The sequence below is a fragment of the Oryctolagus cuniculus genome, chromosome 10 (genome assembly GCF_964237555.1).
Source record: "Oryctolagus cuniculus chromosome 10, mOryCun1.1, whole genome shotgun sequence".
In the NCBI taxonomy this organism is placed as follows: Eukaryota; Metazoa; Chordata; class Mammalia; order Lagomorpha; family Leporidae; genus Oryctolagus; species Oryctolagus cuniculus.
In genome coordinates this window covers 99,407,748-99,420,667 of record NC_091441.1, presented here as the reverse complement: position 1 = coordinate 99,420,667, position 12,920 = coordinate 99,407,748, and the positions used below count along the sequence as shown (strand labels likewise).

Here is a 12,920-nt window from a genome sequence, read left to right as displayed (position 1 = left end):
TTCTGGACAGAGGCAGGCTCATCAGATGGAGTGTCCTGCTGACTTGAAGAATATTGAAGGGGCCAGTGCTGTGGCGTAGTGGGTAAAGCCATCTCCTGCAGTGCCAGCATCCCATATGGGTACCAGTTCGAGTTCTGGCTGCTCTACTTCCAATCCAGCTCTCTGCTATGGCCTGGGAAAGCAGTGGAGGATGGCCCATACAATTTTGGGGTGCCCTGGCTCCAGCAGGACTCTGAAGCACTTTTGTGGCCCATGGCAGCGGACCTAAGAAATGCTACCCATGCAGACGAGGGCAGCTGTTTCTGCTAGGCAAACTGGGAGCTCTGAGGGAAGCTGCACATCCCAGGTGGAAAAGGATTGAAGCCCAGGAACAAGAGCAGGGAGGGAAGAGGTATTATGTGCTGTGGACAGTGTTTCACTGCAGCCCACAAGGCTGGCTCCATGAGTGTTCCCCAGGCATTGGGCCAAGAGGTCTGGGAGGTGTTTGGGGGTGGGGTGGGGCAGGGGCAGGGGCAGGGAACAGTGTGATGCTCAGGGTTGTTTTAGGGACATTTCTGAGGGAATACATTGATTCTCCAAAGGATATTGAAAAGTGGCTCAAATAAGACTGGGTCACCGACAGGAGCTGTGTGTTTTCTATCTAGGTCCTCAGCTGGGGTCCTCTTGCAGGCAGAAGGGAGCCCTGAGGATGTTCTCAGCCAATCTATTTCTTCCCAGGAAGAGGAATAAAGGCTCACTTCTGGCAGAGATGCCTGTGCCTCTGCCTCTTGGCACCCTCTGCTGGCAGTTTCAAAGCACAATTTCCTGCAACCCAAGGGGGATCTTAACAGTGGTTTCATGTTTCAGAATTGGGGGCAGATGGAGAAGCTTGCAGCAAGCCACTCCATAAACAGGATGTCCCTAGATGGTCAGTGCTCCTGCCCTCCCCCACCACCTCAGACCACCCTAGGTCCTCCATGGCCTTCCCTGGTCTCTCCTTGTCAGAACCCAGAATTTGCCTCAAAGCTGCTTTCCAGCTAAATCTTGGCTGGCTTCTAGGGCAGGGGTCCACATAGGCCACTCTGCCAACCAAAGCCAGGAAGACTGAAGACCCTTACCAGGAGCTATCCCAGTCTGTTACTCCTGTACCACCCCAAAGGGTCAACAAACCTTTCTAAAACCAGGCGGTTGACAGTTTCACTGGCCACTGGTGGCAGGTTCAAGGTTTCCTGCAGCATTGTTAGCTTCTTTCTTAGGCTCTTGGGGAACAAAAGAAGAGTGTGAGAGAAATGCTGAGGCATCAAGTTCAAAGATGATTCAGAGGACATGAGCAGCACACATGAAGGCTTTGCAGATTCACTGGGAATGGAGCAGGCCTGAAACTCCACCAGCAGGCTCAGGAGGCCGAGACTACCAAGCTCAGTTACAGGGCTGAAGAGCCTGCCCCTGGTAACTAAGGATCTCAGGAACGTTGGTACAGAACAGTGGGAATGGTACTGTTTACTCTGCCAAAGAAGCCCAGACTCCAGACAAGACCAGGGCCAAAGTGTTTACCCTGACCCATCCCCCACCCCAACCTGGGAAGATTTAGGAAACCCAGACTCACCACCACTGACAGCCCCGTTTCCTGGACAGACACAGCCCAACTGTTCTTGAAGGGGATACAAATCAGCCCTCAATCCTATAAGGCTAGGGGTTCCCTCACCGTGATTTCCTTGTCAGCATTCTGTAAGTCCTTCTGGGCAGACTTCAGCTCTAACTTAGCCTGGTCCAATTCAGAGTAGACTGTTTGCAGCTGTAAGAAAATATAGGGAGTAAAGGACAAATCAAATGGTGGCCATGTGGCCTGCCCCATCTGTTGCTGCTCAGTGAGTGGTCAGGGTAGCTTCAGGTCCAGCAGACAATGGGGACATGGGAGGAGACCCCGGTTGTGTGAGGCGAGGCCTCCGACCAGCAAAGCATGTCCAGAGCTGCCCTGGAGCAAAGCTGCTCCCGCCCTCCTGCGGTTCATGGATTCGCCATGCCAGCAGTGAAAGCAGATGATTCTGGTTCCATGAGCCCTCTTACATTGGGCCTGGTACAAAAACAAGTCTCTGAAGCTATCACATTTGGGGCCTGTGCTCTGCACCAGCTGAGGTGTACCAGGAACCAGGAATAGCAGAGGGGAGCATAAGCATGCACATATTGGGGGAATACCTCCTTGAACTGGTACCCCAAGTGGACAAGTTCCACAGTCTTTCCCAATGCCCAGCAAGGACCGGTGACAGCCCCATGGAATCAGCTGGGCCATCAGGTCCCACAGACTTGCTCAGAAGACCTGAGCGTGTGTGACTAAAGGATAGCCACCACTCTCTTCACCCGCCGCCGCTTGCTGAGTTACCTTATTTCTAGAGGAAATCAAGTCCTTCCTCAGCTTGTCAGCCAGCTCCCCTGAGGCCTTCCGTGCCTTTTTTAGATTTTCATACTCTCTGCAAAGTGGCCATAGAGATACCAGAACAGGACATCATGCCAATCAGACCAGCCCGCAGCATCAACCCAACACAAGGCCCCACTCAACCCTCAGCTCATTTTCATGCCTAGTCTGACACCTGAGCCCAAGAGAAGCCACATAGTGCCTTCAAGTGTCCTGGTGACTGTTCCAGGCCTGTCCTTTGGGCAAGGGTGACTTGAGAGGGTGTACAGGAAGCCCTGGTCTCACTGGGATACCCCTACACTGCCTTAGACCCTCTAGGCCTGTCAGTGAAAAATATGAACAAAGTTTCTGATCCAAGCCAGGCAAGGACAGTAACGACATTGATGGGAAATGGCTTCCAATTATCACAATGGGGCTGGGAGCTCAAAGAGCTATGTCAGCTCCCTTAGAAATGACATTTCTAGTTCACACTCAAGTCTTTCAATGACCCCAGGAGGCTTGTCTATTACTATCTCCATTCAAAGAGCTGAGGGTCAAAGAAGCCAAAAAACTGGCTCCAGACCACATAGTTGGTAAGAGGCAGAGTCAGTTCAAATGCAGGCAGCTTGCCCCTTAACTCCATCTGCTTTACAAGAGATGAGCAGCAGAGGCACAACTAGGGTCCCCCGGCCCCTGGGGCTTGTTGAGAGGGGCCAAATTACTCACTTCTTGAGGGATACACAGTACACAGCTAGCTGCTCCACCGCTGACTGTCCCACACCCATATCTCGGATCATCTCCTCCACCTCAGGCCGCTGGCTCTGAAGTAGAAGCTCAATCCTGAAAAACATACCCAGCCCACGACATTTGAAATCTGGAGGCTGACAGCTAGGTACCAGTACAGCTCTGCCTCCCTTTGCTGCCGTTGCTATGGTAACAGCTTGGGCTGCCAGGAAGCTTTAGCAGGTGGCTGTGTCCATGGAGAAAGAAGCCCCACAGCAGAGCTGAGCACAGCCCTGGGGATGCTGCTGAGCAAGAGGTGCCAACAGAGGGCCTCCAGGTCAGGGATTTCCTGGAGGCAAAGATCTGCCAGGACATCAGGTCACAGTCAATGGGTCAGAGGAGTGTAGCAAGATTCCCAAGGAAACTGCAAGAGTCCATACAGAGGCCACAGAAGGACACTTGTGCCCATTCTCAGCTGCTCCAAGCCCTCCGTGGCTTACAGAGGTTTGAGGCACAGAGGTGACCCAACTCCACACCCAGCTGTAGTCCTGGGAACTCCATCACCTGAGGCCCTGGGGGCACACACACAGAGCAGGTCCCAGCTCCAACTCACTGCTCCATGGTCTTCATCTTGCTCCTGAGCCGGCGGGCTTCTTCCTGTGCTTGTTTGTTTTCATCCTGCTGCTGTTCCAAGTATTTCATCTGCTTCTAAAGGGCAAACACACCCACACAGGTTGTTTAGAGGTTCCTGGAGGGCTAAAGTCACTGGTAGATGCTGTGGAACCATCTAGCATCTGCACTGTCTTTTCAAAATGCTGATAATCATGCATCCCTAAACCACAGGAGGTAGGGCTGCTGGGCCCTATCTAGTTTCTGCTTTATCTGGCTAAGAGGCCCTAGGCCAACTGGTTCCTCGTCTCTCTGCCTGCTTCCTCCTGAGATACATTTTACCTAGGCATAGTCCATTGCCAGCATCCACATGGCCACTGTGGGCTGTCAAGGTTCAGTGGCCCAGGTCTCATGGTATGTGTTATGCAGGCAGCTGAAGAAGTACAGACCCCAAACCTGGGCCTTACCATCACCTATTCAGACCCATGGAAGTTGCTAGGATAAGAGAACTTAGCCAGGAGCCCTTAGCACAAGATCGCTCCGTCTCTGACCCGGGAATGCCATCAAAGACTCCTGCTCTGCAGCCAGGTGCTGATTCGCTCCCTCCCACAGGCGAGGCCATGTGATCCAGCACAGCCCCCAAGCAGGAACAGACAGTGAATATCCTGGGGCCTGCTCACAAGGATGGTTCCCTTTCCCTTTCAAATGGCATCCAGCAAGGACTGCTCCTGCGTACAAGGCCGGAATATCAATTGTGGGTTCAGATCAATCACCTCATGCCCCTTGGAGAGCAAGAGGCTCACCGGCCCAGGTTGATATAAAATTCATCTGGGTCTAGGGCTGCTCGCTCTACAGGCTTTGATCTGTCCGGTCAGCTCAGCACAGCCGACTTCAAAGGCTCTTGCTCCTCCCTGGGATGCTGTTTGATCTGGCTCCAGAGAGCAGCCCAGCCAAGGACTGGAGTGCTAATGGAAGATTCTTCAAGCTGGCCTCATCTGTGGAGTATGAGCCACTTTTGGAAACGTGGCCCAGCCTCACCAAGGCCTTTGTTGAGCAGCTCCTCTGTGAAGTGCTAGGAAAATCTTACCTCTCTAAACTACCTAGTACAAAATCCACAATCACAGCCAATATGGCCTTTCTCTAAGGGGCTGGATAGGTACAGTATGAGAGGGTTTGGGAGGGAAGCAATTTACCTCCCTTTTACAATTGCATAAACCAAGGTATCAATTGAGGCAGAAAAGTTCAGCTTGGTGAGCCCAGGACTGGGCCATACCTCCCCACCAACTATGTGCCCAGAGAACTTGGGAACCTACTTTGAGAGTGGAACACAGCATCTCGGTCTTGCTTAAGGCCTTCTGAAGAGATTCCACAGTGGCATTGCGCTCTTCCAGCGAGTCCCGCAGAGCGTCGATGATGGCCTGGCTGTCCTGTCTCTCCCTCTCTGGAGCAGGGATGGAGGGAGGAAAGAGAGAGACCCAGACACCCAGCAACATGAGAACTCACGAGCACTGGGAGCCCTGGGGCTCCTGGAGTATGTACTCCCTGAGCCAGGTGAGCAACAAGTTCATGTGGGAAAGCTGGGTAGCCTGTTTCTCTCTGGCATACACCAAACCACAGGAGCTGAACCAGAGCCACTGCTCAGGGTACAAGCCCTCTTTTTACTGCTTGAACTACTTGGGAAAAAATTTTACTCTTCCTCCATTCCCATAGGACTAATTTGTTCATTAACCCATAACTCAGGTAGGTTCTGTGAAACTCAGCATCTGAACCCTCTTTTTAGAGATATTTTGTCCCACTCATAGTCCCTTCTCAGCCTGAGTCCTGGGCAGGAAGCCCTGGACAGAGAAAAGAGGTCCACCTGGTCAAGGAGGGGCAGCTTTGGTCACCTCCCTTCCCTCCCCTTTTCTGCCAGTCACAGAAAGCAGGAGGAACCCCAGTTCTGCCAGAAGACTGGGCATTCCTCCTAGGGCTCCTCCCTTTAGCTCCCAAGTCAGGGGCTTCCCAGGGACCCTAGTTGCTTGCTAGCTCACCTTTTTGGGAAAGCTGGGCTCTGACGTTATCCAGTTCATTCTGCAAAGGCAATATTCACAATAAGCAGCAGAAAAGCATCATAGCCTGCTTCCACATGGCCTCCCATAAGGTTGTGGGGAGTCCAAGGACAGGACAATGAGGCCTGTAGATCTAGGGAGACACAGACTCTGCTGTACCTTAAGATTCTGCTAAACCTACAACAGAGAGGGAAACACTGCTTTATTTCCACTGTATCTTTCCAAAAAACAGTTAAGATGAAGGAAAGTAATGTTAGGGGCAAGGCTCCAGGAGAGGGAGTAGGGACCAGGGAAGCAAAGCAGGGCCTGTGTGACCAATCTCAACAACAGTGGCTTCCATCACCTCCTTGGCCCTGACCTAGCTTCTTCCTCTCTGGCCATCAGTGGTACTTGCCTGGGGAACACAATGGGAATGGTCAAGGACGTTGGGCCACCACTCCTTTCTAGCCCTGGATCTGCCTCCCGGTCCACCTCCCTTCAAGCCGTAAGTTGGCTTTGTGTACCACACACCTTCCATTCCCAGAATCCAACAGAAGGAGGTAAGCCAGGACAAGTTTGCACACCCCGTATGAAACTTCACTGTGCTAGGTTTTTACCACACTGTCATGACAGTCAAGTGAGCCTCCCAAAGCCCTTACATATCTTCCAGAGTTGCACATGCAGAGCCACTGAAAGAAGGGGACAGAATTAAACCCAGCTCCTGTCCAGCAGTCCAGGGAGCTCAATACATCTGTGGGAAAGTGAGCTGCCTATTCCATAAACAGGAAAGTCAAGGCTTTACAGAGCCAAAACACTTGTTCAAGGGTTCATGGTGGTTGCTGGATAAAATCCCAGCAAAGCTTCCTCTAGATCATTCTTCCTTTTTTTTTTAATTTTTATTTATTCTAATTTTCATGCTTTATTTGAAAGGCAGAGAGAAAGAGAAAGAGACAGCCAGAGAAAAATCTTCCATCCGCTAATTCATTCCCCAAATGTTCACAACAGCCAGGGTGGGGCCAGGTGCCCAAAACTCAATCTGAGTCCCTCACAGAGGTGGCAGGGAACCAAGTTCTTGAGCCATCACCTGCTGCTTCCAAGGGAGAAATGGAACTAACAGGGAAATGGAACTCAAACTCAAGTATTCTGATATGGGATTCAGGAATTCCAAGTGATGGTTTAACTGCTGCACTAAACCCCAATGCCCAAATCACCCTTCCAAAATCAACACAAGACTCATAAATTCATGAGGTCAGTATTAAGGCCCAGACCAAGCAAGTGCATAAACTGCTTGCTGTCAAATTCTCTATCTAGGATATGGGGACAGGAGCTTTTTGTGGCTGGGCTGGTAAGTATAAGCTGAACAGCTGGGAGTGGAAATGGCCCATAGGGAAGGGCACATAGGTGCCACCTGGGAAAAGGCGCCAGTCCAAGACTGCTGCACTAGTACTCATAGTTCCTCAGCTCTTCCATATCCTAGCAGGGTGCCTTCCAAGTCCTTGCTCCAAACTCTGCAAAATGTTGCCTCTTAGTGGTGAGCATTACGGTGCAGCAGGTTAAGCCACCATTCGGATCACCTGCATCCCAAATCAGATATTGCAGTTCTAGTCCCAGCATCTCTGCTTCTGATCTAGCTCTCTGTAATGCATCCTTGGAGGCAGCAGATGATGGCTGATGTGTTCAGGCCCGACACCCTCAGGGGAGACCCAGATAAAGTTCCAAGCTCCTGGCTTTGACCTGGTCCAGTCCTAGAAGTTGGGGACATTTGGGGAGCAAACCAGCAAATGCAAGATCTCTCTCCTTCACTACTGTTCTTCCTTTTAAGCAAATGAAAATAAATAAACTTTTTTTTTTTATTTGACAGATAGAGTTAGACAGTGAAAAAGACAGAGAAAAAGGTCTTCCTTCCGTTGGTTCACCCCCTAAATGGCTGCTACAGCTGGAGCTATGCCGATCCAAAGCCAGGAACCAGGTGCTTCCTCCTGGTCTCCCACGCGGGTGCAGGGCCCAAGCATTTGAGCCATCCTCCTCCGCCTTCCTGGGCCACAGCAGAGAGCTGGACTGGAAGAAGAGCAACCGGGACTAGAACCAGTGCCCATATGGGATTTTGGCACCGCAGGTGGAGGATTAAACAAGTGAGCCACAGCGTCAGCCCCAATAAATAAACTTTTTTAAAAATAAAGAATATATAAAATAATAAAATCAAAAGATGTTGCCTTTCAGTCTCAAAGACCCAGCTTTGAAAGGGGGTTGGCACTGTGGCACAGCGGGTTAACGCCCTGGCCTGAGGCGCCAGCATCCCATATGGGCACCGGTTCCAGTCCCAGCTGCTCCTCTACTGCTCCAGCTCTCTGCTATGGCTTGGGAAAGCAGTGGAAGATGGCCCAAGTCCTTGGGCCCCTGCACCTGCATAGGAGACCTGGAAGAAGCTCCTGGCTCCTGGTTCCTGGCTTTGGATCCATGCAGTTCTGGCTGTTGCAACTATCTGGGGAGTGAACCAGCAGATGGAAGACCTTTCTCTGTCTCTACCTCTCTGTAACTGTTTTTCAAATAAATAAAATAAATCTTTAAAAAAAATAAAAGTTTAGAAGGAAGGGGGACCATTTGACATAGCGGTTAACATGACATTGGATACCTGCACCACATATGTGAGTGCCTGGATTCAAGTCCCAGCTCCTCTTCCAATCCAGCTTCCTGCTAATATGCACCCTAGAAGGCAGCAGACTGTGGCTCTGCAAGACACTCGGAATGAGTTTCAGGCTTCTGGTTTCAGCCTGGTCTAGGCCAGGCAGTTGTGGGCAACTGGAGAGTTAAAAAGCAGATAGAAGATCTCTTTTTCTCTCTCATTCTGTCCCTCTACTTTCTCAAAAAAGATATAGGAAGACATAGGAGGGAACCTACTCATCCTGACCTGCAATGTAGCTTTCTACCTGAGCTACAAATCTTGACTTCAGAGGCCCTGCCCTCTGTCCCTGGTCTGGGAAGGCCCAGGTATTATAACTTTACACCAAACTAAGGAATTTTGAGATATAGTGAGGTTTGGGAACAATGGGTCCACACATCTTCCCTGGCTAGGGAATGAAAGTTTTCTGGGCTGGCACCGCGGCTCACTAGGCTAATCCTCCGCCTTGCTGCGCCGGCACACCGGGTTCTAGTCCCGGTCGGGGCACCGGATTCTGTCCCAGTTGCCCCTCTTCCAGGCCAGCTCTCTTCTGTGGCCAGGGAGTGCAGTGGAGGACAGCCCAAGTGCTTGGGCCCTGCACCCCACGGGAGACCAGGATAAGTACCTGGCTCCTGGCTCCTGCCATCGGATCAGCGCGGTGCGCCAGCCGCGGCGGCCATTGGAGGGTGAACCAACAGCAAAGGAAGACCTTTCTCTCTGTCTCTCTCTCTCACTGTCCACTCTGCCTGTCAAAAAAGAAAAAGAAAGTTTTTTGGTCTGTCACTCACAGTCCACCAGCAAAAGGGACTGAATGGGATGGCTTCAGGTCATTCATAAAGTGAGGGTATCAGCTCTTTGCTCAGAACTGCCCTGGAACCCCAAGTGGACTCTCAGTCAAGTGGTAGCCTGCTTCCTTTATTTCTCTCATGACCACCTCATCATCACTTGTCCCCTGCTCTCCTTGCCCCTTCCTCGAAATCTCCTCTCCATACTCTAGGCACCCTCCCTGTGTGACATCGAAGGTAAATGTCCAGAGAGCTTGCCGTTCTGTGCAATGAGACAAATTCTGGGTACCTTGGGGCTAGAGCTGTGGCATAGCAGGTTGGGCTGGCATCTGCAGGCTGGCAACCCATACTGGCACCAGTTCAAGTCCTGGCTGCTCCACTTCTGATCTGGCTCCCTGCTAATGTGCCTGGAATGTAGTCCTTGAACCCCTGTACTCACACGGGAGACCTGCAAGAAGCTCCTTACTCCTGGCTTCAGCCAGGACCAGCCCTGGCTGTTGTGCCATTTGGGGAGTGAACCAACACATGGAAAATCTCTCTCTCTCTCTGCTTCTCCATCTCTCTCTCTCTCTGTAACTCTGCCTATCAAACAAATAAATAAATCTTCAAAAAAAATTTTGGATACCTTTAAGAATTCTGGATCCAAGACACTCTCCTCTTCCTGGGCAAGGTCAAAGAAGAGCTTGTTGATAATGGTTCTTTTGCCAACCTAGAAGAGCAAACAAGATAGAGTATGACTGCATAGCTGGGTCACGGGCAAGGAGACAGGGTTGTATGAGGGTCTGCCTGCCTGCCTGCCACACACGCCAGGCCTGATCTTCCTAAGTATGTTCTCTGGAATCAGCACACCTCTTCAACTCTGCAGGTAGCCCACGCTGGGGCTGCTGGGTTGGTGGTTGCTGAAGTCATGTCATGGCAGGACCTTGTGGCGAGCACTCAAAGACGCCCCAACTGTAGGTGCTAAGGCAGGGGAAAAGGCCAGATATACCCAGCTGAAGACTGGCCTAGGCACCAAGTGCATCTGCCAGCAATCTGTAAGTGTACGCAAGCATTCTGAACTACTGAAGGGCACAAGTGAAGCTCAACTGGTCTGAAACCAGTAGGGTTGGGGCCAGCGTAGTGGTGTTGTGGCCCAAGCCTCCACCTGAGGCAACAGCACCTCATTTGGGCACTGGTTAGAGTGCCGGCTGCTCCTCTTCCAAGCCAGTTGATTATGGCCTGGGAAAACAGTAGAAGATCGCCCAAGTGCTTGGGCCCTTGCACCTACATGAGAGACCAGGAAGAAGCTTCTGTCTCCTGGCTTCAAATGGGCAAAGCTCCTGCCATTGCAGCCATTTGGGGAGTGAACCAGGGGATGGAAGACCTCTTTCTCTGTCTCTCCCTCTCCCTGTAGCTCTGTTTCTCAAATAAATAAATATTTTTTTAAATTTTTTTTGCCAGGCAGAGTGGACAGTGAGAGAGACAGGGAGAAAGGTCTTCCTTTGCCGTTAATAAATATTTTTTAAAAATTAAACCTGGGTGGCCGGCACCATGGCTCACTTGGCTAATCCTTCGCCTGTGGCGCTGGCACCCCGGGTTCTAGTCCCGGTTGGGGCGCCGGGTACTAGTTCCGGTTGCTCCTCTCCCAGTCCAGCTCTCTGCTGTGGCCCAGGAGGGCAGCGGAGGATGGCCCAAGTCCTTGGGCCCTGCACCCTCATGGGAGACTGGGAGGAAGTACTCGGCTCCTGGCTTCGGATCAGTGCAGCGCCAGCCGTATTGGCCATTTGGGGGGTGAACCAACGGAAGGAAGACCTTTCTCTCTGTCTCTCTCTCTCACTGTCTATAACTCTCTGTCTCTCTCTCTCACTGTCTAACTCTGCCTGGCAAAAAAAAAAAAAAAAAAAAAAAATTAAACCTGGGTAATTAAGAAAAAAAAGTACAGTCAAAAAGCTCATAGAGGCCGGCGCCGCGGCTCACTAGGCTAATCCTCCGCCTAGTGGCGCCGGCACACCGGGTTCTAGTCCCGGTTGGGGCGCCGGATTCTGTCCCGGTTGCCCCTCTTCCAGGCCAGCTCTCTGCTGTGGCCAGGGAGTGCAGTGGAGGATGGCCCAGGTGCTTGGGCCCTGCACCCCATGGGAGACCAGGATAAGTACCTGGCTCCTGGCTCCTGCCATCGGATTAGCGCGGTGCGCTGGCCGCAGCGCGCCGGCCGCGGCGGCCATTGGAGGGTGAACCAACGGCAAAAGGAAGACCTTTCTCTCTGTCTCTCTCTCTCACTGTCCACTCTGCCTGTCAAAAAAAAAACAAAAACAAACAAACAAACAAACAAAAAACTCATAGAAATTGCTCAGTTTCAGCGATCTTTGCAAACTCCTGCTCCCTGGCAAGGAAATGATATCTCTGGGTGATGTGGTCCCATAACAGGCTCACCTGGATTCGGCACTGTGGGCAAGTCCGACTTGGGGCTGTCTCGAACCACTGAATCAGGCTAGAATGAGACACAGAACAAGAGTGGTGAGCCCTGGCTTGACTGCAGATACCGGCCAGGCAGTCATCCTGACCACAACAGGGTCTGTCCTGTTCCTCCTTAGCTCAATGCCGACTCTCACAGGAGGACAGCACCACACAACCTTAGGGCACACTGGCAAGATCAGACAGGTACTCAGCATTCAGATTGATGGGCCTTTTTTTTTTTTTTTTTTTTGGGTCCATTTTGGCCAGGCCAGACATACTCTTCTGACAAGCTTCTGGGCTTTGACTGGAGGGGGTGGGGGAGGGAACATTGTCCCTCAGAGATGGGGACCTTGATAACATCATCACTTTAAGCTGGGACCCTGAAGACTATATTTTCAAAATAAGGGTCAACTAGAAGTAAAAGTAAGTGGTGGTAAAAGCAAACCACAGGTCAGCTATGAATCATCAATAGATGATAGATGGTCTAGCAAAACTCAACCCTTAAATTTTAATGTGTTCTCCCACTAACAGATTCTCCCACTCCCCGGGATCTGTGAGAAACAAAAGTCCTCTCGGGGCTGGCCCTGTGGCATAGCGGGTAAAGCCGCTGCCTGCAGTGCTGGCATCCCATATGGGCACCGGTTCAAGTCCCAGCTGCTCCACTTCCAATATAGCTCTCTGCTGTGGCCTGGGAAAGCAGTAGAGGATGGCCCAAGTGCTTGGGCCCCTGCACCCATGTGGGAGACCAGGAAGAAGCACCTGGCTCCTGGCTTCGGATCAGCCCAGCTCCGGCCGTTGCAGCCAGTTGGGGAGTGAACCAGCAGGTAGAAGACCTCTCTCTCTCTGCCTCTCTGTGTAACTCTTTCAAATAAATAAATAAAATTAAAAAAAAAAAAAAAAACAACTTCTCTGGAAGATGATACCATCGTCCTAGGTTTCAATTTTTTTTCCTATAAATACCTTTTCAAATATCATGTGCAACATATAATTAAGGCTAAGCACGCACAATGGAATACTACCTTAGCAAGGAGAATGGATAAATTTACAACTAACAACATTATAGATGAATCACAAACACATAACACTGAGGAAGAGAGATCTGATGGGAAAAAACATATATTATGTATGATTCCATTTACAAAAAGCAAAAATGTACGCAAAATTCATCTATGCTGTTAAAGTCAAGATGATAGTCACCTTTATGTAGACAAGTGGGAGGGAGGTTGACAAGGGTAACTAGAAAAACAATTAAGGAAATGTCTTTAATATTCTGCTTCTTGGGGTAGGTATTTGGCCTGGTGGTTGGGATGCCT

The 12,920-nt window shown here is 50.9% G+C and overlaps 1 protein-coding gene across 2 annotated transcripts in view; it reads right to left on the bottom strand.

Annotated features, from left to right (window-relative positions):
- The window catches only part of TRAIP (TRAF interacting protein), a 39,020-nt gene that overhangs the window by 22,084 nt on the left and 4,016 nt on the right, over positions 1-12,920 (bottom strand). For both annotated transcript variants that reach the window (XR_007921913.2, XM_002713357.4), the window contains exons 2-10: positions 11,584-11,641; positions 9,800-9,883; positions 5,734-5,773; positions 5,017-5,144; positions 3,708-3,802; positions 3,098-3,211; positions 2,360-2,447; positions 1,685-1,774; positions 1,150-1,238 (exon numbers count right to left, since the gene is read on the bottom strand). Coding sequence is in view for 1 of the 2 variants with exons in the window: in XM_002713357.4 (XP_002713403.2) it covers positions 1,150-1,238; positions 1,685-1,774; positions 2,360-2,447; positions 3,098-3,211; positions 3,708-3,802; positions 5,017-5,144; positions 5,734-5,773; positions 9,800-9,883; positions 11,584-11,641 (786 nt within the window). In the remaining variant the exon portion in view is untranslated. The remainder of the gene's footprint in view (positions 1-1,149; positions 1,239-1,684; positions 1,775-2,359; positions 2,448-3,097; positions 3,212-3,707; positions 3,803-5,016; positions 5,145-5,733; positions 5,774-9,799; positions 9,884-11,583; positions 11,642-12,920) is intronic.